The following is a 25,959-nucleotide window of genomic DNA, read 5'->3' as shown; positions in this document are numbered from 1 at the left end:
GAGCGAGCCAAGGGGAATCCTGCTGGCCTACAGCCTCTTCCCCAGCACAAAACAAGCTCCACGCTCTTTTGGTCTGAACCCTAAGATGCAGACCAAACTGGCCCTGACTCTTTTCCCTCAAGAGTAGAGGGTAAATCCCATGGCATTAGAAGACAGCAATGCTGCCTAGAGTCCCAGGTATGAAGAAGCAAAATTTAAAAAATGAATGACCCTGGTGACTATAATTAGCAACACTGTACTGTGTACTTGGAAGTTGCTATGAGAGTGGAGCTTTAATGTTCTCACCATAACAACAAAATGGTAATTATGTGAGGTAAAGGATGTGATAACTAACCTTATTGTGGTAAACATCTTATGATACATAGGCATGTCAAATCTCACAGTGTACACCTTAAATTTGCATAATGTTAGATGTCAATTATCTCTATATATAAAAAGCTAATATGCAAAGTGTCCCCTCTGGAGTTTGACCAGGAGACTGGGAGTTCTATCGCTTGCTATGATGTGCGCTGACCACCAGGGGGGTGGTGCAGAATGAAGGAAGGCCCTGGCCAGCAGCTGGAAGGCCCTGATTGGCCCTGATCACTGACCAGGCCTAGGGACCCTACCCGTGCATGAATTTCATGCACCAGGCCTCTAGTATGTCAATAATGCTGGGGGGTTGGAGGGGGAGAATGAGCTCTGCACACATGAGCTCTGGAATCCCCTACTGAGGGGAGACACTGCTTGCCTTGAATTTCCCTGGAGTATTCCATCAGACTCACTGGGTATGATTAGCCTTTTCTGACCCAGGCTACTGCTCTGGGTATACACTCGTAATGTTCCAAGTTTCCTCAGAACTTTGGCCAAAGTTATGTGTGTATCTTCATTTTTAAAATGAAGACACTGAGGCCAAGAGTTCAAGTAATTTGCCTAAGTCACAAGGCTAGTTGCAGACCTAGAATTTGAACATAAATTTTCTGGTTCCGACATTTATTTTGTTCCTCTATAGCACACGATTCAGCTCACTAACCAAAGTCCATTACTGAACATATCAAGTTGCTTGGAACATAGCTATATATTCACTGAGAAATAAAATCACAGGGAATACTGCTTGTTGCTATTTTCAAATTTACACACAACTGTAGGAATATCTCACCTTCTTTTTTCTTAAATTATCTTTTATGTAAATGTGATTATAGAGTTCCACTAGCAAGTGATGAAGATGAAATAATTTGCAGGTTTTGTCAGCCAGGATGTACCCTAGTTTACATGTGGCACACTGACAAAATTGGTTTCCCCATTAAAACAACTTGTAAATATTTCCTACCCTTTTGGCATTCGACATAAAGTCTTTGGTAGGGACTCACCACCCAGTCTTATCTAATCTAATAATAGACAAATATGCAAATTGACCATACCTCCGACACACCCATAAGCCACGCCCACCATCCAATCAGAGCGAGTATGCAAATTAACCCAAACCAAGATGGCTACAGCCACAGAGAGCAAGGTTTCCTAGGTAACAGAGGAAGCCAAGCTTTCTGCCAGCCATTGCAGGCCTAAGCCTCCACTCAAGCTACAAAGTTTCAATTATAGAAGGTAAACAAATTCAAACAAATGGCGGCAGAATGGAGCTTGAGAGAGCAGGCCAGGGTTGCCGCCGGCAACAGGGGAAGCAAAGCTTTCCGAACACCCTGGCAGGGCCCACCCGCTTAAGGCAACAAAGTTTCAATTATAACCCCAACACAAATGGCTGCCGGCTGCCCGTGGAGGGAGCCCCAGGCTTGGCTCTGCTCCAGGCTACAAAGTTTCAATTGTAGAAGGAAAAATAAATTCCAGATACCAGAGCCTCCACTTGGGTCACCAGGGGGCGTGGCCGGCCTGCAAACCACCACAGGTCCCTTGCTCAGGCCGCCCCACACCCCAAGGGAACCCCCACCTGATCCAGGACACCCTTCAGGGCAAACCAGCTGGCCCCCACCCCTGTACCAGGCCTCTATCCTATCTAATAAAAGAGTAATATGCAGATTGATCATCACTGCAACACACAATATAGCTGCCCCCATATGGTCAAAGATCCTGCCCCCATGTGAACACAAGATGCCACCACAAGATGGCCAGCAGGAGAGGGCAGTTGGGAGGCACCCGGCCTGCAAGGGAGGGCAGTTGGAGGTGATCAACCCTGCAGGAGAGGGCAGTTAGGGGTAACCAGGCCAGCAGAGGAGAGAAGTTGGGGGCAAACAGGCTGGCAGCAGAGTGGTTAGGGGGTGATCAGGCTGGCAGGCAGAAGCGGTTAGGGGCAATCAGGAAGGAAGGCAGGCAAGCAGTTTGGAGCCAGCAGTTCTGGATTGTGAGAGGGATATCCCAGATTGGAGAGGGTACAGGCTGGGCTGAGGGACAACCCCCCTCCGTGCACAAATTTCATGCACCAGGCCTCTAGTAGGATTCATAACTGTGTTGCAACCTTATAAAAAACTTGGATAAGACTCTAGTGAACAAGGGGAGGCCAGGGATCAGGGCTGTGACTGGGAATCCCAAGCCCAGTGTCCACCATCAGGGTTAGCCTTTCTTATATCTTGTTTCCTTGCGCCCTCTTGTGGTCAGGAATGAAGTGAGCATTACGAAGGCCCATTGTCAACTCCAGGTACTAGATTCCAGAGGTATTTCCCAAGTTTTGGTGGAAATTCCCCATGGAACAAAAGTCTCCTTTTCATAAATCTTTGTACTTCCCCATCTTATAAAAGTGAGCTTGCCCAACCAGCGTGGCTCAGTGGTTGAGCGTTGACCTATAAACCAGGATGTCACGGTTCAATTCCCGGTCAGGACACATGACTGGGTTGCAGGCTAGATCCCCAGTAAGGGGCGTGCAGGAGGCAGCTGATCAATGACTCTCTCTCATCATTGATGTTTCTCTCTCTTTCTCCCTCTCCCTTCCTCTCTGAAATCAATAAAAAGTATATTTTAAAAAGTGAGCTTAACTTTCCTAATTATAAGAGAAATACGTATTTCAAAACTTTAGAAACTGAAAAATACAGAAAAGTATAACGAAAATAAAAATAACAAATACTCTGACCTGGCAGAAGTAGTAACTGTCAAATTTTGTTGCATATTCACAATTATTTATATGCAAGTATACACACACACACACAGCATTTATTTGTCTAATATACAATATAACTAATCTATCACTAGCTCCTGAACAAGCCATTACTAATGCCTACATCTCTCATGTACACCTCTGCCCAATCCTTCTGTCTGAGGTAAACACTGGTGTTTATAGTTATAATTCCCTTGCTTCTTCTTAAAAGTAAAATTAATACACACACAGGCGGGATTACACTGTACTTATGGTTTCCTCCTTCCTCCCCCCCCCCCCACTGAGCCTTACCCCCAGATCATCAAATATATCAGGATACATGACTGTAACCAAAACTAAGAATATGGGTGTATTATAGTTTATTTAACGAACCCTCTGAATGTTGGCCATGTAGGTTGTTTTAAAATTTTTGTTGCTCTAAATCATTCAAACTACTCAAGATAAATCTTTGCACAAATCTACGATTGTTTCTCTGAGATGCATCCTTAGACGTAGAATTTTGGGTTATGACGTATGAAGTCTTGGATCACTCTGTTCCTCTGCACTGGAAGCCATTGCCCTCCTGTCCACCTGGGTCATTCTGACATCACCTTTCAGAGCCTTCAGTCTCCTCCCTGTGCACAATTCGGTGTCTTCACTGCAGGGTCCCTGTGCTCTGCTGCCTTTTTAAAAATATATATATTTTATTGATTTTTTTTACAGAGAGGAAGGAGAGGGATAGAGAGCTAGAAACATCAATGAGAGAGAAAGATTGATCAGCCGCCTTCTGCACACCTCCCACTGGGGATGTGCCCGCAACCAAGGTACATGCCCTTGACCGGAATCAAACCCAGGACCCTTCAGTCCGCAGGCCGACACTCCATCCACTGAGCCAAACCGGTCAGGGCTCTGCTGCCTTTTTATAGGAGCACAGGGACATGCTCCTCTTCTTCAAAGATGCCTTCAGCCACTCAGTAACCAGGGGATCCTCACCCCTAGGAATTTGGAATCCTCAAAAACAAGCAAGTGGGCCCTTTCTCTTTAAAGAAATAGGGAACTAACACCACTGGCTTCAGAATCTTAATTTTTCTTATACCTAGGGTAATTGAGCTACCAGCTCTTTACAGTGGGGCTTCTGTTCTTACTTGTGTTTTCGTTTCTGAAGGTAAAAGTATACTAACCTCCTGAGATTTTCTCTCCAAGAGGCAACATAGCAGATCAGCAGGTTTTCCTGACGAGAGCAGGTGACCTGTATTGGGAGCTTGCTCACTAGGTGACACCATCTTCATGGGCATCTGGACCCACACGGCACTGACCTACCGGGGTGTTTCCTCGTACATCAGCGCTGAGCAAGGTGCCTGCACGTAATAAGCACTTAGCAAATGTCTCACAAATGAAGGAGTCTAAAGTGCCTTCCCTGCTCTAAAATTCGGATCCTAGAGATTTTATAGGAGAAGAATGCCATGCTATTAGGATTTGGACTGAGGATGTACTGTCTACACTTCCTAAGAGTTTAGATCCCAGTGTAGGTAGGGAAATGAGAACTGGCTGTGGTTTTGAAGTGGCCAAGGCCAGAGATTTGATATGGACATTGAGGGTTAACCTGGGTCTTGTTGACAGGGCCAGGGGGGCAGGAAGCAAAGGAAGGATTCCCTCTGCAGTAGCTCTGTTCCTCAACAGTTTCTTCCATCACCTTCCTGCAGCAGGTGTAGGGGAAGAGAGGAAGTCTCTCTGCACGACCTGGGATGGGTGGTGCCAGGTCCTTTCAGAAGAAAGCTCTTTAGACAGCAGAAGCCAAAGGAAGGAATGTTGCCGGATTCCCATGCAAAGTGATCCTTACAGCCTTTAGTGGTCTGCTGTACCTGACAAAAACCAGGTCTATGCCAAAGTACAGGCTGAAGTCATGGCTCTAATATTCATACATATGAACTAGAGGCCTGGTGCAGGAAATTCGTGCAGGGGGGGGGGGAGTTGGGGGCGTTTCCCTCGGCCCAGCCTGCACCCTCTCCAATCTGGGACATCCCTCTCACAATCCAGCACTGCTGGCTCCCAACCGCTTGCCTGCCTGCCTGATCACACCCTAACCACTCCCCTGCCAACCTGATCGACGCCTAACTGCTCCCCCGACCTGGTTGCCCCTAACTGCCCTCCCCTTCTAGACTGGTCACCCCCAACTGCCCTCCCCTGCTGGCCCGATTGCCCCTAACTGCCCTCCCCTGCTGGCCTGGTCACCCCTAACTGCCTCCTCTGCCAGCCTGGTCACCCCTAACTGCCCTCCCCTGCCAGACTGGTCACCCCTAACTGCCCTGCCCTGCTGGCCTGATCGCCCACAACAGCCCTCCCCTACAGGCCATCTTGTGGCAGCCATCTTGTGTCCACATGGGGGTGGCCATCTTTGACCACATGGGGGTGGCCATCTTGTGTGTTGGAGTGATGGTCAATTTGCATATTACCTCTTTATTACATAGGATTATTACATAGGATAAATAGGGTTTTGGTTGTATACCTTTTAAACTCTTATTGCATATTAATTTTCATCTGTATTAGTAATTCACGAACATTTCCATATGCCAGGTAGATTATGTGCTATGAATACATTATTTCATTTAATACCCACCACAATACTCTGAAGTAGATCTTAGCCTGTTTCACAGACGTAGAAACTGAGGCATAGAGAGTTTAAGTTGCTTGTCTAATACCACAGCGTTGGCAGATCTGAGATACAAGCCCAGGCTCTTTTGACTCCAAAGCTCCTTTTATTTAGCCTACCGAGTCCTACTGCTTTGCTGAGGACATTCATCATATTCTGCCTCATTCTGCAGGCATTTGTCCAAGCTCTGCATTATGAGTCCTTCGGGAGCACTTACCTTACTTCTCTCCTATTAGCCTGAAATAGTGATATTTGCCATTGATTCAAGCAGCGATCTAGTCTGTGAACTGAACATCACAGACTGTGTGTGGGGGCTCTCCTCAACTTATTTTGAAAATTTTAAACTTACAGGGAAGTTTCAAGAATAATGTAATGAACACTCATATATCTTCTACCTAGACTCACCAATGTTAACATTTTGTACATTTGCTTTTTTCTTGACCATTTGAGTTAGTTGCAGATACATGCTATTCCACTCCTAAATACTGTAGCATGTATCTCCTAAAAACAATGCCCTGTCTACACAACCAAGATGCAATTATTTCCTTCAGGAAGTTTTACATGATTGCATTTCTAATATAGTCTACATTCAAATTTTCCCAATTGTCCTTATAATGTTTCTCAATAGCTGCTCTCCACCCCAAGGTCCCATTTGGGATCACATTGCTTTTAGTATATTTTTTCATCTCCTTTTATTTTTATTGATTTCTAGAGAGGAAGGGAGAGGGATAGAGAGATAGAAACATCTATGGCTGCCTTTTGCTTCCCCTACTAAGGGGGGTGGGGGGGGGGGGGATCCAGCGGCAACCCAGGCTTGTACCTCCGCCATCCCCCATCCCCCTCCAGGAATCCATCAGGTGTCCTCTTGGTTCATGGGTCAGGCTCAACCACTGAGCCACACCGGCCGGGCTCATCTCCTTTCATCTAGAACAGTTCACTAGCCTTTTGCTTAATCTTTCATGAAATTTACATTTTTTAACGAGACTGGGCAGTTGTTTTGCAGAATGTCCCTCAATTCGAGTTTTGTCTGTTTCCTCACGAATAGAGAGACAAATCACACACTTTTGGCAAGAATAATTGTCGTCGGGTCGGTCCTCTGGGCACGATATCAGGGAGCACATGATGTCAGTCTGACTTCTTTGATGGGAAGGTACCCTTTTCTCTTCAGTAAGCAATCTGTGGGTGACACTTTGACACATGAATGTCTTCAACCATCCTGCATCCATTGATAACTTGTGCCTGCATCAATTATTGGTGGTTCCCACGTGGTGGTTTTCTATTCCTATCATTTCTTCTACATTTATTACTTGGATTTATTACGTGGTATTCTTCTCTAAAGAGGCTTGCCTCCTCCACCTCTCTTCTTTTGAACCGTCCACCTACCGCTGCCTGTGTGATCTTGAATACTTACACCCCTCGGGGGCCCACGTTTTCTCATCCTTCAGGTGAGATGACCTATGGGTCACATGCTTGAAATTTCGTCAGTCGGAGATTTTCCCATAAAGATGGGCAAGGCGTCCGCCAGAGAAGGAAATGGCCCGGTTCTGGTGGAGAGCCACCGCAGCCACCAGCCCAGGAGGACCAAGTTTCCCCCGCACGCCGTCCGTGCGGCCCCGCCCATGGCAACAGTAACTGGCAACCACCGGGCGTTCTCGCGAGAGCCAGCCCTCCGGCGACAAAGGTGCGATTCCCCCAGGCCTTCCCTCCCCCCCCGCCCGCCCCCCCCTCGCGTGGACCTCCGCCCTGGCCACCTGCGCGCAGGGCCTGTCGCGCACGCGCACGCGCACACACGGAGCCGGACAGTTGGTGGTGTTGGTTCGCCCCAGCTGTTCCTCTCGGCACGCAGCTCCGCGGCGCGCGACCCCGGAGTGACACCACGGCGCATACGCGGTGCGGGGGGAGGCGGGGGGGCGCGCAGGCGCCGCGGGGGAAGTGAGGCCGCGCAGGCGCGGACGGCGTTGGTTGAAGAAGACCTTCAGCGTTGCCCTGGCTGAGCAGAGACCTGCTCTCTAGGTGGAGGTGAGGGGGGCCGAGGCCGCGGGGCGTGCCGGGGGTGAGGGAGGTGGGTCGCCATGGAGCCGGGGACCCGACGGGAGGCGAGCCTAACGGAGGGCGCGGGAGGGAGAGCGCAGCCGAACGGGGCGCGGGCCCGGCTGGGCCGCGGAGGGCAAGAGGGGACCTTGCTGCCCTGGCCGCCTTGGGTGATGGAGCCGCTGCGCCGGCGGGGGCTGGCGGCGCTGCGAGCGCCGAGCCGCGACCTTCCCGACGCCTGGGGTGCTCGCGGGACTTTGTTTCCAGGCGTCAAGCCAGAAAGGAGGTTGGTTTCTAGGGAAGTTGGGTCCTCGAACCCCGAACCCAGCCCCCCGCTCCCCAGCTTCCTCTCTGGAATGGTTATCCAGCATCACGGGAGCCCTTCCACTCCCTACCGCCAAAGGGAGGATGCTGTGTGTGCACCTTGAAAAGGAGAAACGAGGAACGAAACAGGCTCGTCACTGACTGTGTAGTTAGTTACGGTGTAAAGCAGCATTACCCAGTTAACGCCCTCTCCTCCCCCGTCTGCATCGCTGCTGCCCCGGCACCTCGTGCATGTCTACAAGAGGCAAGTGCATTTTGTAGCGCTGATAGAAATAGGTGGTGACAGCTTTCGTTGCTCTCGGGTAACGTGAAGTCTCTTGGCTTCTCGATTTTTTTGCTTGATCATACCAGTCGCACATTTCCCATCAGAAATCGTGGGCCTGAAAAAGTAAGCTTGGCAGAATTGAGATCAGTTAGTAAACTAAATCAGCTGCACGACTTTTGCAAAGTGTCTGTGCCTGGCAGTGGTTTTGAAAAAGAAGGCAGAATGCTAAAAGGTCGTGATGAGTCCCTAGATGGGTGTTTCTAAACATTCAAGTGCACCTTTTCTTTTGTCAGGAGATGAAAAACCAAACTCCAAAGCCTTAACATTCCTATTTGAATGTATAGTGCCTGTGTTGTTTTTTTGTTTGTTTGTTTTTTGTACTTTCCAAATTACAGTCTTCTGGCAAAATTTCAACAGATACCAGCATCAGTGGTGATCATAGCAAGTAATACCAGGTTGCAATGGCAAGGTGTAAAATGTATAGAATCTATCATTTGAATACAAGGAACTGAATTGTAAAATAATTGCTCTGGAAGTGAACTCTGAAACCCTATGGCTTAGAAAAAAAAACTTTTATTATGGAATGAGTCAGTACATTTATTATCCTGACCCTTTCATTTTTACTATACTCTTTCCTTGAAACTGTGGCTTAGAACAAAGTTTTATTATGGTCTGAGACAGTACATTTATCCTGACCCTTTCATCTTTACTCTTTCCTCCTAACTTTATGTGTATGTGTGTATTACACTGTTCCCTTAACATATAATGTCTGTCGTATTTGACAGATTTAGGTTAAGGAACAAATTTTTAATGAATTCACAATTAAGAAGTGCATTATAAGTGTATGTCACGTTCAGGTATGATGGCATAGGCAGAAACTTAACAGAAGGCCAGATTAAGACCTGGGCTGAATAAATATTAGTTTGAATGTGTAGGCATAGGAATTGCAAGGGCTAGCTGGTGCTCTGGAATTTTCTGGTTTAGTATTTGGGGCTAACTGGCTTGCTTCGGGTGGCTCTACAATTGGTTACACACGGTTTTTGAGGCTGCTGTAGGAAAAGATTTCCCCTTACACAAAGGGCGAAGGAATGGTATGTTCAGCAGTGTTGACAGAACTGAGCATTTCGATGTGAGTCATTGGCAGTAGAAAAGCTGAGTGAATACTAAGTAAGCAAGATAAAAAGTCAAGGCACTTTGGGATTTAACTTTAGAGTACACCAATTTTTGATAAGGAGATTACTGCAGGTAGAATTATTCCTATTTCTGGCTCATGGGTAATATTTTAGCACTTTATATTAAGAAGAGCTTTGAGCCCTAACCAGTTGGGCTCAGTGGATGAGTGTCGGCCTGGGGACTGAAGGGTCTGAGTTGATTTTGGTCAAGGGCACATGCCTGGGTTGCAGGCTCCATCCCCAGTAAGGGGGGTACAGGAGGCAGCCAATCAATGATTCTCTTTTCATTGCTGTTTCTGTCTCTCTCTCCCTCCCTCTCTGAAATCAATAAAAATATATTAAAAAGAAGAGCTTTGAGAGGGCATATTCTGGATGATTACATTTTAATTAATATGGTAATTCTTATTTTAAGAGCTTAATTTCAGAGTGGCAAAAATGTTAACCCAGAAGATTTTTAGTGCATCTGTTTAAGCTTACAGTTCCTTAACAAATTTACCTGTCGCCTTATACAGCTTTTTGGCTTTATAAGAACCTAAGAAATATTTTTCTAATGTAAATTTTCCTTTTTTAAAAGTAAAAAGTTAAATTAACACATTTCTCCTTTGGCCTGTGAGAAATTTCTTTTCTTTGCAATGCAATCAGAAGATGACCTCTGACTCTCCTGAAAAAAAAAAAAAAAAAACCCTTTATTTTTCAGTGTTCAGGAAAGCTCTTTTTAAAGAATCTGAATGCCTTTTCAGCTTTGCTGTCATTAGGGTGTAAGCATTAATGATGCAAAGGAAGAGAAAATGTGAACCTCTTCTCACAGCACTATATAGTAGACGGACTAAGGGTGAATAAATACTAAATGGTTATTTTTATTCCATTGTCCCCATTTTTCTTTATAAGAGATGTGTAACACACCAACTTACTGTGACCTAGGAAAGGCTGCCAAGGATGTCTTCAACAAAGGATATGGTAAGTATGCAATTGTAAATTTCCAATTTGGGGTAAATGCTAGTATTGAATGCTTATACCATGCTAGTAAAATGAGGTTAATCAACATTAATGTGTCTCACAAGATTTAAGGGGATAACTATTAACACATTATTAGACTTCATTCTTTAGAGGAGTCACACAAGTTTTAAAAACAATTGTTTAAAAATAAGACCAGACCTAGCCGGTTTGGTTCAGTGGATAGAGCATTGGCCTGTGGACTGAAGGGTCCCAGGTTCGATTCCGGTCAAGGGCATATACCTCAATTGCAGGCTTCTCCCGGCCCGGGTCCTGGTCGGGGCACATGCAGGAGGCAACCAATCGATGTGTTTCTCTCACAATCGATATTTCTCTGTCTTTCCCTATCTCTTCCATTCTCCCTAAAAATCAATGGGAAAATATCCAAAGGTGAGGATTAACAAAACAAACAAAATAAGACCAAATAATATAAATCTGTAATATGTATGCTTTCTCTGGCTACAATTAAAGTAGAAGGTACATTTTTCCTTCTCTAAATAATGGCAGTGTTTTTGTAAGAGTAAAGACCCAACTTTTAATGTCTTCGGAGTAACATATATTCTTTGATCCAGTAGACATTTATTTTTAGTTTTTAAAGTTTAGTCTTTAAACTTTTAATTTTTTGTGTTGTACATATTTGATTTTTTTAATTAACTAGTAATGTTAATTATATATTTTAAGCTTGTATATATCTGCATAGTATTTTCTAATAATTTTAGTTCTCAGAATAGTACATATTCCATTCATTCATTTGTTCTTTAACTTATAGTTTTAAAATATGTCTTTATTATTTTGAGGGGTTTAAAAATTATGCTTAAGTTAGTTCATTATAATTGTTTCTTGTGGAAGTCTCACCTAACGAGAATACTGTGTATTTTCCAAATGGAAGGGACTATGGACTATTTTCATAATTTCTAAGTTACAAAAACTGGAGTGAATGTCACATTTTGTACATTACTGTGTTTTTGTGTGTGTCTAGGGTTTGGCATGGTCAAAATAGATCTGAGAACCAAGTCATGTAGTGGAGTGGTAAGTACCTAATGTATTTTCAATAAATGTATCCTCATGAACTGAAAGGAACCAGTTTAAAAATTAGTGTTTAGTCTGGTTATGTGAAGCAGCATACTTTTGGCTCTATGCTCTCTTCCCGACAGTTTTATTCCACTCTCAGATATCAGTGAGAATCCTCACTCAGCCACTTAAGCCCAGAAACAATCATGTTGAATTTTGTTTTTTTTTTGTCATAATTAGACTATTCTTAAGTCTTACTCTTAGAAGGTATAGTGTGTGTGTATATATATTTGACCCATGTCACATTATTATGAATCTTCATGAGTATGGGCACTGAAAACTTTCCTTTTGTCGTATTGGGTTCATACAAGTTTTGTCATCCTTTTACAAGAATAAATTAATTTTAGCCTCTGCCCCTTCATGATTAATTGAAGCAAATGTAGAAATAAAATGCTTGTAGAAATTAGTTTATAGTTTTTATTGATGTTCATAAAGTCTTTTTTACTGGAAGTTAAGAATATACTAAAAGATATATGTGCATATTTTCAAAGCATCATTAACCAGAGCTTTTATTAAGTCTCAGCAACTAGATTACCTTTACATTCACCTCATTCTCTGATATCTCCTAATTGGCCTCATCTTTTTTGGTATTACCTATTCAGACAGATGCAAAGTTTATTTCTAGGTATAGTGATTTAATTAGAAGGGAAGAGGTATGTGGAATTCTTATGATACTTTGTCTCAGACTGTGTATAAACCTGATTTGTCACTGTCTTTCTTTCCCTGGATTTTCTACTGGTGAATAAATACATATGCAACTACACTATTAGGTTGGGCACATTGTATATGGTTCTGTTAAAATAGAAATATAATACTCATTCAGAATTTGCTCAGGTTAGGTTTATGTTGCAAAGACCATCAACTAAAAATGTTATCTCCCTTTCATGCTGCTGTGGTGTGGGAATATTCGTTCAGATGGTAAGAAAAACAGCATATGTGTGCTTATTTTTATGGTTGCTTTTGGTCTCTGGTACTGATTCATGATAAATTATATCCATTGCTCCAAATTTCCTAGATTGCATCTTGATATTTTTATCATATGCCCTTTATTTAACAGTAACATTTTAAGATTATTTTGTTGCTTTCTAGCATTTAATGTAGAGCTATGTGCATGTTATAAATGTGTTTTGCACTGTTTGAGCTAATTATGAAATTAGAGAAAAACAAGCAATTATGAGCTTGGAACTAAACTTAGAAAAATACTAGCCTTCTCTTTGAAATTCGTAACTGGTATTTTAGACTTTTGACAAAACTTTAAACAGAAATGATAAGAAAGAAAGGTAGACTACTACTCTTTCTTTGAGTATATTTACTATATTTTTAAGTTTATGAAAGGTAAATGTAAAAAATAAAACACTGGGTAGTTGGATCTACTAAAAGACAGTGCTGGCCACATTAAATAATTGTGTGAACTGTTAAACATGACTAGCTTTTTATCATTTTTTACTAAGGCCTTGCCCTAAATATGCAGCATGATATTCTCTGAAAACTTTCTGTGTGGTGTTGATAAACAGATCAGAGTTTCCCAGTTGTTTCATCAGCCTAGAAACAGAGTTAGGGAGCAGGGTATTTGTTGAAAGGAGGATTCATGTTGCAGGCAGTGAAATATAACTGGTCAGGGTTGGCAGTATTTCAGAAATGTTCTTTTAAAACAGGGCCAATCAGAATGGTTTTTTCTTGACAGTTCATAGATTGTCAGTGACAGGTGTTGACTGTTTGCTTCCCCTAGAAGGATATCTATTTCTAATTGCTTATTGTCATATGACTGAAATGATACCTAACTAGGGAGGAGGATCTATTTTAAGGTACTCATAATAGCTATTTGATAGAAAGCACTTTAAAGGTAGACAAGGGGAGAAGGGAGGAAGAGGAATAAATTATAACATTGCATTTTGTTATAACAATGGGATAGACAGACGCTTTCAAATATTAAAATTGTTTATGTGGAAAGTTTTCTAGATAGTTTTGTGGAAAAAAGTAATAAAGTTTTCATAACAGTGTGAATGTACTAAATGCCACTAAACTGTACATTAAAATGTGGTTAAAATTATAAATATTATATTAAGTTTATTTTATAACAATAAAAATATTTTTTTTAAAATGCGATAGAATTCTGACCTTATTAAAAGGAGGAAGAGAGGCTAGTGCTTCCACTGACTTGTGAATTTTAAGGTCTTTAAACTTAACTAATAGTTTAAATGATGATAGAAAACTGATCATCTTTTTCAGACCATGAAAGTAAAATGTTTAAGATTCTATAGTTTAGTCATTTTTAGTAAAGGCATTTATTTTCAGTTAAGATACCTTTTTTTTAACCTTTTGCACTCCGATGTCGAGTGTGACTCGACACGGTTAGCATTAGAATAAAGGAATCGATAAAAAAGCAAGCAAGTGCAAAGGGTTAAAGGAGAGAATATACGATTTCCATTTAGTAAGAGAATATATGAAATAAGAAATATCAATAAGAGAGATGGAGTAATGGAAAGGTCTAAAACTGGTTAAAATATTTTGAGATTAGAAAGAAGGAAAGCAGGCAGTGAGTTGCTGTAGAGTGGGGCTGTGGTAAATGTTAATTGTACTGGTGTCTACTGCATTGAACACTGCTTTCTGAAATGGTATTTTGCTATTTGATGAGCTCCCTTTAAAGTTATTTTTTATTGCTTAGGAATTTTCTACTTCTGGTCATGCTTATACTGACACAGGGAAAGCATCAGGCAACCTAGAGACAAAATATAAGATCTGTAACTATGGACTTACATTCACCCAAAAATGGAACACAGATAATACTCTTGGAACAGAAATCTCTTGGGAGAATAAGGTAAGAGAAAGCAGTAGCAGATATTTGTGTGTAAAATTTATCTTGCAGATAAGATGATGAACAAACCCCAAATGTAATCTGAATGAAATCTTACAACCTATCCAGGAGCCATGTTTTTTTCTCTGTTCGTGGCCTTCTTTGGTATGTCTTATGTTTATAGAAAGTAGGGCTTGTTTGCGAGTACATAATTATCACTCTACATCTTTATTCTGAACTGTTCTACTTATTCTGTTACACATCTAAGCCTCTCCTGAGTAGGTCAAACTATTTGCAGTAATTTAGTTTTGTAATCATTGCAAAATTTGCTCCACAGAAAAATGTTTCTAAAATTCTATAATGTTTTCAAAGATAAATATATCAGATATTTGTCAAGGACCTGCTATGTACAAGGCACTTTTTTTGAAGTCTATATGTACATTACCCTATAAAAGTAATCTATATATATAAAAGCCTAAGCTACTTGTCGCTATGACACGCACTGACCACCAGGGGGCAGACACTCAACGCAGGAGCTGCCCCCTGGTGGTCAGTGCGCTCCCACACAGCGGGAGTGCTGCTCAGCTAACGGATGGGCACCAGACGCCGGGCTCATGGCTGGCGAGTGCAGCTGTGGTGGTGCCCACAGCAGAGCAGCAGCGAGCCTACCGAGCTGTGGTGGCGGCAGGCGCAGCGGGGCCGGGTTGAGCGGGAGTGGCACGGCACCTGGCTGCCTGCCGCTTTGTGCACTACTACATCCCTCGGGGGATATTGGACTGCTGGTTTCGGCCAATCCCTGCAGGTCATGCCGAGGGACCCCATTCGTGCACCGGGCCTCTAGTATACATACATATATATATAAATAAAATAATAAAAACATAATATGCAAATCGACCGAAAAGCTGAACAGCAGAATGACCATCTGGACGAACACACTATGACACACACTGGCGCCAGGCACCAAGGCAGGTGCGATGTGATTGGTGGGGGGGCCCCGCCATCGCCCCACGATTGCCCCGCAGAGGGAGGCCCAGGCCACTGGCCAGCAGGGCAATCAATCGGGGGGTGAAAACGGGGGGTGGCGGCAGACACGGGCAGCATCAGGCTAAGGTGGGTATGGGCAGGGGGTGGGGCCAGCTGCCAGCAGCCAGAGGGAAGCCCAGGTGCCGGCAGCCGGCGAAGGAAGGCCTACCCTTGCAGTATATATATACTAGAGGCCTGGTGCATGAAATTCGTACACTCGGAGGGGGGAGTCCCTCAGCCCGGATTGCGAGAGGGTGCAGGCCAGGCCGAGGAACCCCACTGGTGCATGATGGGGGCTGGGGAGGGATGTGGGAGGTTGGCTAGCCAGGGAGGGACCGCAGGAGGGCTCCAGGGCATTTCCGGCCTGTCTCGCTCAGTTCTGATCAGCCAGACCCCAGCAGCAAGCTAACCTACCTGTCAGAGCACCTGCATCTTGGTGGTCATGCACGTCATAGCGAGCGGTTGAGTGGCCTTAGCATATCATTAGTGTATTATGCTTTGATTGGTTGAATGGCCAACTGGAGGACCAGACACTTAGCATATTAGGCTTTTTTTTATGTAGGATATATACAATGAAGTACTTAAGTTGGCTTGTTAAATATCAGGCTGTCTTATTACTGTAATTTTAAGAGAGTATTTTGTTGTATTGGGACTTTGTTGTTTTTGTACTATGGTCTACATTACTGGCTGGAAGAGAATTTGACCTTTATATTTGAACCTGTTGTTTTGATGAGAGAATCATGATGAAGCCTGGGGTAAGGGGAAAGAGGTAAAGGGACAAAGAAGGATGAAGAGGTAATTTATTAAATAATTTAATATTTGTCTTTCTTTAACAACTTCCTTTTTTGTTGTTGTTAGAGAGGAAGTTAGAGAAAACTTTAGAATTGGTTTCTTGAGTCAAAATAAGAATTGAAAGTTACTAATTATTAATTTTAAATCTTTATTTTTCAGTTGGCTGAAGGGTTGAAACTGACTCTTGATACCACATTTGTACCGAACACAGGGTAATTATCCAAACCCCATTTTCTGAAATGTTTTTTAGCCTGAAGCGTTTTAAGTAGGAAATTGTAATAAAAAGTTTTGATGCTTCGGAGGTTGCTGTTAGGAATATTAGAGACCTTGTGTATGCAGTAAAAAGAAAGAAAGACTCCCTTGAGGCAGGGCAAAATTGTTATTTGAAAATTGAACAGATGAACAAAAATATACATCTGGTCCAAAGAGGCACATCATAGTAGAAAAAGTTTAGGAACTAGAAAGGCCTGACATTAGATATTTCCTAAGCGATTCCAAAGATTCATGGATATGGTATTTTGCTGAGGATTTCTTAAGAAAACAATGTAATCTGGCTGTAGAACACTGTAATGACTAGTTCTGCTATTGACTTGCTTTCTTAGCCTTAATAAATCCTCCCAACTTCTCGGCTTCAATTTCTTTATCTAAAATGGGTTTGTGTTGTTCCCTTTCTGCCTATCAAAAGAACAAAGGTGCAGAGTGGCATTTCTTAGCTGTATCGACAGGTGCATCCATCTTTCCTGCCACACACTTTAATCATCTTCAGGACACATAGTCTCATAAGAGGCCTGATTGGAATAGAAAAGGATTATTAAGAACTAATTTCAGTATTATCCTTCAAAAATGCACACTTCTCTTCCATCTATCTAACATTGTCTATAGAGAAAACACTGACCCTAAGGAAAATAATTGTGTTTACAAAAAGGCTGTACCCTTTAAGAAAGAAAGAAAAAAATACACTTCTCTCCATGATAAGTTAGGTTATTAATTTAGAAGCTAAGTGTGTCAAGTGTTCTTACCTTTTGTAGCATTTGGGCATTTGGAAATATTTAAAGAAATTAGGCTTCTTCTACATATACATATAATTCAGATTATTAATTTGGTTCTGAAATACCTTACTCCTTTCTATACTTTTTTTAGAAAATATATTTTTTATTGGTTTCAGAGAGGAAGGGAGAGGGAGAGATAAAAACATCAATGATGAGAGAGAATCACTGATCAGCTGCCTCCTGCACAACCCTTACTGGGGATTGAGCCTGCAACCCAGGCATGTGCCCTTGACTGGAATTGAACCTGGGACCCTTCAGTTCCTGGGCTGACGCTCTATCCACTGAGCCAAACTGGTTAGGGCCTTTTTATACATTTGTTCATGCCTTCAAGAAATTAATCATGAAATAACCTATCATTTGAACTTATATTGAGGAATAGGTAAAAATAGTACATATATGTCTAATACTAACAAAATTAAATTTTTAAAGCTAAGTAATTTGAAACATTTTTGCTGTATGTGTGCCATCTACTGCTGGGGTAGAGAGGATCTTATTGTAAAGATTCCTGAACAGTATTAGAAAGTCTTATTGTTTACATGTGTTGTGTTTGTTTTTTTCACAGAAAGAAGAGTGGGAAATTGAAGGCCTCCTATAAACGGGATTGTTTCAGTCTTGGCAGTAATGTGGATATAGATTTTTCTGGTCCAACCATCTATGGCTGGGCAGTATTAGGCTTTGAAGGTTGGCTTGCTGGCTATCAGATGAGTTTTGACACAGCCAAATCCAAACTGTCACAGAATAATTTTGCCCTGGGTTACAAGGCTGCAGACTTCCAGCTGCACACTCACGTGTGAGTGTTTATAATTTATTCCTCCCTTAGTGCCAGTACAGTCACCCAAAAAGTTGGTGGCCATTAGCATGTTGAGAAGTGATGGTACTTGCATTTAATATGCCTTGGTTGACATTCAGCCTTGCTGCACTGTTTTCATGGTCAGCAAAACATTGCCAAAGGTTAGTGCACTTGGTGCATTGTGCTGTGTTGCTGGCAGTTTTTGGCCTCTCAGCCTGCACCCATACTTTATGAAACTCTAGAATCTGTAGAAGCATTGTGATGGAAAGAGCATAGGACATGGGTCACCTCCTGATACAAGGGATCCTTAGGAGATGGTCCTTCCTCTGCTGCCTACTCAGCCTTGCAGTCTTCTGACACAGGTCTGTTTGGGTCATGAAGAACTGGAGCATTCCAGTAATTTTCTGGAGGTTTTCCGATACCCTTGGTCAGGAGCAGCAGATCCTCAAAGCAATTCTGGATTCAGTTCTGTAGACTGCACCTTACTGGTGAAATGATTTGAACTTTTAAATTGTATTTTATGTCTTGGGCTACTAGGCACTGCTGCTATACCAGAAAGAGAAAGCAAGGATGAACCATGTGTTTTTGAAGTGTTGCATGTTGTTCTCCACTAGATATTCTAATTCACTTATGATGACTAAAATAAAGTCAAGCCGTGGTATAGACAGTGGCATTAAGATTGATGAACAGTATTTTCAGGAAAACCATGAAAACTCAGGGACTAATTTCTGGGATGCTTTGTAGCAATTTAGGTACCTCTTTGGAGCAGTGCACCTTAGGTATTGTAGGGAGGGTGCTTTCTAACTGTAGGACGCTTCTAAATGAAATCCAGGATTGGCGTTATTCCCATACTTGTACCACTGTATGTATTTTATGTGGAATCTTTGTTGAACTCAACTTTGAAGTTTATAAATTCTATGAACGGCAGAGAGATCTTTAGGTCATATTCACCTGAGATGTCTGCCTTCGTATATAACGTGTGACTAAAAAATTTATATCGTGGAGGAGCCAAGTAAATGAATCAAGTGCTAACTACATTTTAATTAGGTGGTTAAATTACATAACTGGGTTTAGTTCCTTGTTTTGATTGGTAGTCATTTATGCTAGAAGCTTGCTGAAATCTATAGTTGCAAAATGACATCTTTGTTTAGATAGTCTTAGAATTTGTTTCTATATCACAACAATGGTACAAACTAAATATTTTGACGTTTTCTTATACCATGAAAACAGGAATGATGGCACTGAATTTGGAGGGTCTATCTACCAGAAGGTCAATGAGAAGATTGAAACGTCAATAAACCTTGCTTGGACAGCTGGCAGTAACAACACCCGTTTTGGCATCGCTGCTAAATACAAGTTGGATTGTAGAACTTCTCTAGCTGTAAGAATGTGCTACCAGATTGTGTCTGCTCTTAGGGTTTCATCTAAGTTATTAATGAAAGTTGTGATATGGTTGTAGTTTGCATGTTCTGTATTAACTTTTATGAGCTAGTCATTGTGTATTGAAAAGAGGATTACACCTGAAGTCAGGATATTGGGTTCTAGTCCTAGTTCCTCCTATATTTGGCTGTTGTCTGACCTTCTCAAGTCATTTTCTCTTTTTGGCCTCAAAATTTTCTTATCTATAAATTCATGGGGTTTGATTATTCCTATTGGTATTAGTAATTTTTATTAATAATAGCACTAATTGAGCTCTTAAATTTCAGGTACTGTGCTAAGGGCTTTACGTGTATTATCTCATTTAATCCTCACAACTATAGGTGGTGAATAGTATCCTCATGTTTTACAGATGAGGGAACTGAGGCTTAGAGAGGTCAGGTAACTTGCCCAAGGTCACACAATAAGTGGCAGTGCCAAGATTTGAACCAAATCTGTCTCTTACCAGAGTTCATGCTCTAACCAGAGGCTGTAAACTTGCATCTCAAAGAATTCAGTACACAGGGATATTTGACTGCATGGTGTTTTAAAAAGATTTGCTTGAGGCCTTTATGCACGCATTTTCAAAGTCCCTGCTGTTGCTTCCAGTTCTCTTAACTTAGAAGGTTTATCTTTTTATTAATTAAATTTTCAGTTTCAGTCATTCTAGATTGACCCTAAGGTGCTTTAGCTTTGGAAATCTGATGCATGAAGTGGTGGTCGTACTGGACTTATATATTATGAAATTGATTGTTTTCTTACTGTTTCTATTTCATCTCCTAATCTTAGGCTAAAGTAAATAACGCCAGCCTGATTGGACTGGGTTATACTCAGACTCTTCGACCAGGTGAGTAAAGAAATTAGTAACAATGGGGTTCAGGTAGAAGGAGAATAGGGGAATAATGAAAATAACCTACAAGACAACCTACAATCACTATAGGCGAATTCAGACCATTTTGTAACATTTGGTTGTTCATAAAAAGTAAAACAGATCAAGTACTCTTGCTTAAAAAATTTGTGTCTATTTCTAGCTATAACTTGGTCACTCTGGCTTGTGAATTTGGTTGATCACTCATTCTTCTTAACCCTGAACTCCAATTAGAGTTTGCCATGATTATGCTTTGCTCATTACAGATCAGTTGATTATGGATAACCCTGTGTTGAGTTTAAGCTGCATGCTTAATGTCTTTTACACCCAGCCGTAACCCATGCCATTGACTCCATCCGTTGTTTCTAGAAAATGCAGATCTGATTGTAATACTTGTCACAAATGATTGTCATGTTTTCTTCTTCCTAGGAGTCAAACTGACCCTATCAGCTTTAATCGACGGAAAGAACTTCAATGCAGGAGGTCACAAGGTTGGGTTGGGATTTGAACTAGAAGCTTAATGCGGTTTTGAATAAAGCATCAGATTTCTCCCTGGAGGTGAAGAGAAATGAACCCACTATGTTTTGGCCTTAAAATTCTTCTCTGAAATTTCAAAAGTGTGAACTTTTTATTCTTCCAAAGAATGGTAATTCTCCCTACACTGAAGTCTAGAAATCGCAAGTCCGTCCTAAGGGAGGTGCTTGAAGGCATGCCTGGAAGTTGTCATGTGTGTGCCACATTTCAGTTCAGTTCCGCAGTATTCTTTTAAATGTGTTCCTCAGCGACAATGTAGTGTCATGTTACAAAGGAGATAACCTGACCTCCAGTTTGTACATCACGTCCTGCATGTCCCACACCACTTTTTCATGACCTTTTGATATATTGGTCTCTGTGCTGTAGTGGAATCTTTGGTTTTGCATCAGAGTAAAATAAAATAAACCCATCACATTTAACATAATCATTCATCTGATTTGCTAGTGGTGGTTTTCTTATATTTGGTGTGATTTGCTTTGGAAAATACTATCATAGGTGGGATTTATGCCTAAAGTGGTATGTCTGAAATATCTATGCTGTTGCCTGTCCCTTCCACTTTAGTGTACCTCACTCTTACTACTCCTCTGCACTCAGGCCAAGGAGTGGAACAGTGAGTTTTGTTCTGCTGGGCAGAAGCAGTTCTGTTGAGACACTGACTTCCTTTAGCAGTGTTACAGAGTAGAGTAGAATCAGACTGGTAGTTTTGAGAAAGAGTGAGGGTGTGAGTGGTCAAAAGACCGTCAAAGGAAAGAGGACAGTTGGGGAGGAAGTACTGCAGGGAAGAAAGTGTGGTAGGAGGAGGCCAAAGCTGGAGGCGGAAACATCTGTGGCTCTTCCCAGGCCTCAGGAAAATGTTCTTGATTACTATGTCTAGAAAAATATTAAGCAAAGAATGGAATTTCCGGTTTAGGAAAAAAAATGAGTAGAGTATGATTACAACTTATGGGTAAGTCATCTTTCTTTCTAAAAGTAGAACTCCTTTTGAAAAATATTTTTAAAACACAGGATATATGCTGTTGTAACAAATTCAGTCAGTTTCAACATAAATAAAAGTGAAAATTGCCATCCCTCTCTTCAAACCCTATTTCTTCTACTACTACTAACAGTTTGATATATATCCTTGTAGATATTTTTCAGTGGCTTTAGAGTTACTATATATGTATGATGTGAAAATGCATATTTTGTTTCACAATAACTTTTTAACATAGAGCCCTTTTTTGTTTATATAGATCTGCCTCGTTTTTTTATTTTATACTTTAGTATAAATGTGACATTATTATTTATTATTTAACTATTAGAGGCCCATGGCATGAAGAGATTCGTGCAATAGGCCTTCCTTCCCTTGGCTTCCAGCACTGGTTTTCCTCCGGCACCCAGGACCCAGGCCTTCACTTTGGCCAGAGTCTGCCTTCTTCGTCTTTGCTGCAGACTCAGGCCGGAGTCTGCCATCTTCAGCTTCGCTGCTTCTCTGCAAACTGCCGTCTTTGTCTTTGCTGCAGACTCCAGCTGGAGTCTGCCATCTTCGTCTTCACTGCAGACTCCGGAGTCTGCAGTCTTGTCTTCGCTGCGGCACTCTGCTCCTGTAGATCCCTTCACCCCCAGCCCTCCCTCTCATAGCAGGCGTCCTGCCCCGCCTGGCCACTCCACGCCTGAAGCAGCTGGACAGCCGCCATCTTTGGCCTTCTAATTTGCATACTCACTCTGATTGGCTGTGGGCGTAGCGGAGGTACGGTCAATTTACATGTTTGTCTGTTATTAGGTAAGATTCCTTGTTTGTTGTATTCAGGTTTTTTGCCTTACAAACAGTGCTGCATTGACGCTCTCTGTCCATTTATTTTTGCCCGCTTCTCTGAACATTTCCACAGCAGCATCACTGCCCAGTAGAATTTTCTGTGAGGATGAAAATGATCCATGTCTGTGCTGCCCCAGGTGGTGGTCACTAGGCACACATGGCTGTTGAGCACTTGAAATGTAACTAAGCCAGTGGAAGAACTCCATTTAAATTCTGTTTCATAATTCTCGGATTTTCCTGTTCGGATTCCTTGCTCAGTTTCCCAGTGAGTCATCTGAAAAACAACTACACCTGGTTGCTTTTTGAAACATTTCAGTGCTACAAGGATTTCCCCCTACCACAGAAGATTACTAGAACCCAAATTCCAACCACCACTGCCTATGATACCAACCAGATGATACAATTTTTTATTTCCTCACTGTTTTTGTGGGTTGAACCACCATTACAGGAGATAAAATATAACAGGAAAGGAAAAGGGAAAGAGATAAGCAACATTCATTGTCTTGTTGACACCTGCATCTAGTTAACTCTGTCTTACTGGATGAGCTTTATATACAGCGTGAGAGTGGATGGGATGCTGAGATGGGCTGACCGGTGTTCCCCGTGGGATTTCTTTATGGTCTGGAGCAGAGAAATGAGCCATGTGAGTCAGCAGCTAGCTGCTGTGTGTTAGAGGAGTGATGCTATGGGCCATTTCTCTTCGGTCTGGTGTTAAGGATAGGGGCTACAAATGATGAGGTCAGGAGTAGAAAGGAAATAGAAGGAAACACTGATGAGATATACCTCTAATTAATTTGTTATTTACCTGTTGAAGATAGTTTTATTTATGGCCTGAATTAAATGGGAAGAAAATAGACGTGTTTTTTTCCCTTTCCTGTGCTATCCCTTTTACATTATTTGTTACTGCAGAGCTACAGAGCCAGATTTTTTTGCATTGATACAGTAATCCATATATGAACATAGGTAGTTCAAATTCAGTGTTTATTCAGTAGTTTTGTTTAATTATATGGCTGACTAGTCTGTGTCCTGAGTACCCTCATTATTGTGCAAGTCATTAGGTTGTAACAAAAACCCACACATTTCTGGAGCTTGTGTGCCAGGCACTGTGCTAGTCATCCTTTCTTTATTTTATTTATTTTATTTTTTTCAGAGAGGAAGGGAGAGTGAGAGAGATAGAAACTTCAGTGATGAGAGTATCATTTATTGGCTGCCTCCTGCATGCCCCCTACTGGGGATTGAGCCCGCAAGCCGAGCATGTGCCCTTGACTGGAATCGAGCCTGGGACCTTCCAGTCCGTAGTCCAATGCTCTATCCACTGAGTCAAACCAGCTAGGGCCTGGTCATCCTTTATAATTCATCTAATCCCCACAACAATGACCGCAGACACCAGGAAAGAGCCATGAGAGGCAGCCTAAGGTGGAGCAGTTGCTTATGGTTTCTCATGGAAATTCTCAATAGCTCCCGTCTCTTCCCCGTAAAATATAGGCAAGCACTTCTCCCCTTCTACTACCCAGCTTTCTCCTCCTCATCGTCCCTATTCCCCCTTCCATTTCTCCCCAATTTAGCCTTATAACTCCTGTAGCCACTCCATATTTGATTTTAATTTTTAAAATTGATTCATTCAGGATACTGCTAGGATCTTTAGTCTTGCCTTTAGAACCTTACTCAAGCTAATTTAAATGGCCTTCACCACAGCTTTATGAGCTTTGTACCTGGGAGTAGAGGACTAACATTCTAGTACAAGTGTATTTAATGCCAGTGAAGGCTTTGATTCAGCAAGTCTACCCCTAGGAATTTGCCTTAGAGAAATAATCAGAGCTGCACAAAGATGTGTAAGTTTTCTCATAATAGAGAAAAAGTGGTAGCCATTCAAATGTGCAAAAAATATGGGAATGGTTAAATAATGGTATGTGTATTCATTAAGTGGAATATTATTCAACCATTAAGAATCATGTTTTTGAAGAGTAATAATCATTGAGGATTGTTCACAATATGTAAAATAGAAAAAGCAAAGTAAAACACTAATCTCTTTTTTAAAATATATGCAAATACTCCAAATCATTTTTAAAAGAAATTGTTCTTTATATATATATATATATATTATATATATATATATATATGTAATATATATCCACTGAGCCAAATCAGCTAGGCAATACTGTAAATTATTAATACTCGTTATCTTAGGGAGGTAGAATCATAAGTAATTTTTATTTTATACTTTACTATTTTCTTCTGGTTTTCTAAAGTGAATTTCTTATCTCTGTCATTAGGGAAAACTCTTCTAATATTATTGTTTGGAAAAGGCCTTGGGTCCCTTGCGTCAGCACAGCAGGCAGTATGCTAATTGGTGGCGAGTGCACTTGCAGCTCTGTATGAGGTTTTTCTTCATTTTGTAATAATAGAGTTCACACATCATATTTTAAATATTAATTACAGCCAGAGACCAGAAAGACGGCACAGTGTATTGCTAATCCATCATCATACTCTGAGCACTGCTGCTCGAGGAATAGAGGGCGATAAATGTCCCAGTTTCATTAAGTTACTAAATGTCTGTCCTTGAAAGCTCGCTGCCAACGTGGCCAAACCTCAGGTTCTAGAAGCTTGGGCAGGAGGAGCCGAAGCCATTTCTGGGCCACTCTACAAAGTTATCTACAGACACAAGCAAGAAGCCCATCCTTTCCTCTGAGACTGTAGCTCTGCCTGCGCATGCTCCATGTCCTCTTAGTCCCCTCGCTTGCTTCCCTTTAGAAGCAAATCCCCTTTTTCATTTGCCCTCCACTTACGTGTTGGCATTCAGATTCTATCCTCTACTCTTTAACTCTACACCTTGGTGTGATACGTTTGTGTAAGGAGCCTTTTCAAATTACTGCTGCTTTTCCTTAGATTCTGAAATGCCTCAGGGCCTTCTCAAAATTAGGGTAGTCTGATAAGAGTATTCTTACTCCGATTTTACACTAATTGTCAATTAGGACAACTTGTCAGTGGCTAGAGTTTAAAAGCTCCATCTTTACCGCTGAAGGCTTGTTGCTACTCTTGCTCCGGGTGAGTGACAGCAGTGTTGGCCAGGGCAGGCCTCCTCTCCTGCCCAGCTTTGGTGGCATGGAGGAGGGGAATTCTTGTGCTCTGAGGTCAGTCTCCCTCCCGAGAGGGAGAGGGAAGGAACTGACTGCAACATGCTCAGTTTATTCTTCCCAAATGTACCAATCAGAGGCATCCTTTTCTCTTGTGGAGGGACTGGAAGGGTAGAGAGCAGCCAAAGTGTGATGCTAAAGGTGGCCCAGTCACATGCAAGGAGATATTTAAGAATGGGGCACAATTTTGACAGTGTGTGACT

General features: G+C 41.9%; 1 protein-coding gene across 1 annotated transcript; it reads left to right on the top strand.

The window, feature by feature from the left end:
* Positions 1 to 7,503: 7,503 nt before the first annotated feature.
* Positions 7,504 to 20,874, top strand: VDAC3 (voltage dependent anion channel 3). The gene is made up of 9 exons (XM_008143882.3): positions 7,504 to 7,727; positions 10,389 to 10,457; positions 11,473 to 11,522; positions 14,230 to 14,382; positions 16,333 to 16,385; positions 17,785 to 18,012; positions 19,243 to 19,393; positions 20,218 to 20,275; positions 20,726 to 20,874. Exons 2-9 carry the CDS (start codon positions 10,391 to 10,393, stop codon positions 20,815 to 20,817), a joined length of 852 nt encoding a protein of 283 aa, XP_008142104.1. The 5' UTR covers positions 7,504 to 7,727; positions 10,389 to 10,390; the 3' UTR covers positions 20,818 to 20,874.
* The last annotated feature ends 5,085 nt before the right edge of the window (positions 20,875 to 25,959 follow it).

This window comes from Eptesicus fuscus, chromosome 8, assembly GCF_027574615.1.
Source record: "Eptesicus fuscus isolate TK198812 chromosome 8, DD_ASM_mEF_20220401, whole genome shotgun sequence".
In the NCBI taxonomy this organism is placed as follows: Eukaryota; Metazoa; Chordata; class Mammalia; order Chiroptera; family Vespertilionidae; genus Eptesicus; species Eptesicus fuscus.
Note: the sequence above shows the minus strand (reverse complement) of the source record. Positions and strands in the feature narration are given on the sequence as shown.

Excerpts from the sequence above, each read along its gene's own strand:
- VDAC3 (XM_008143882.3), top strand. The coding sequence starts at position 10,391 with ATGTGTAACACACCAACTTACTGTGACCTAGGAAAGGCTGCCAAGGAT. Across the intron at positions 14,383-16,332 it reads AAATCTCTTGGGAGAATAAG|TTGGCTGAAGGGTTGAAACT; the intron begins GTAAGAGAAAGC and ends TTTATTTTTCAG. Across the intron at positions 20,276-20,725 it reads TACTCAGACTCTTCGACCAG|GAGTCAAACTGACCCTATCA; the intron begins GTGAGTAAAGAA and ends TCTTCTTCCTAG.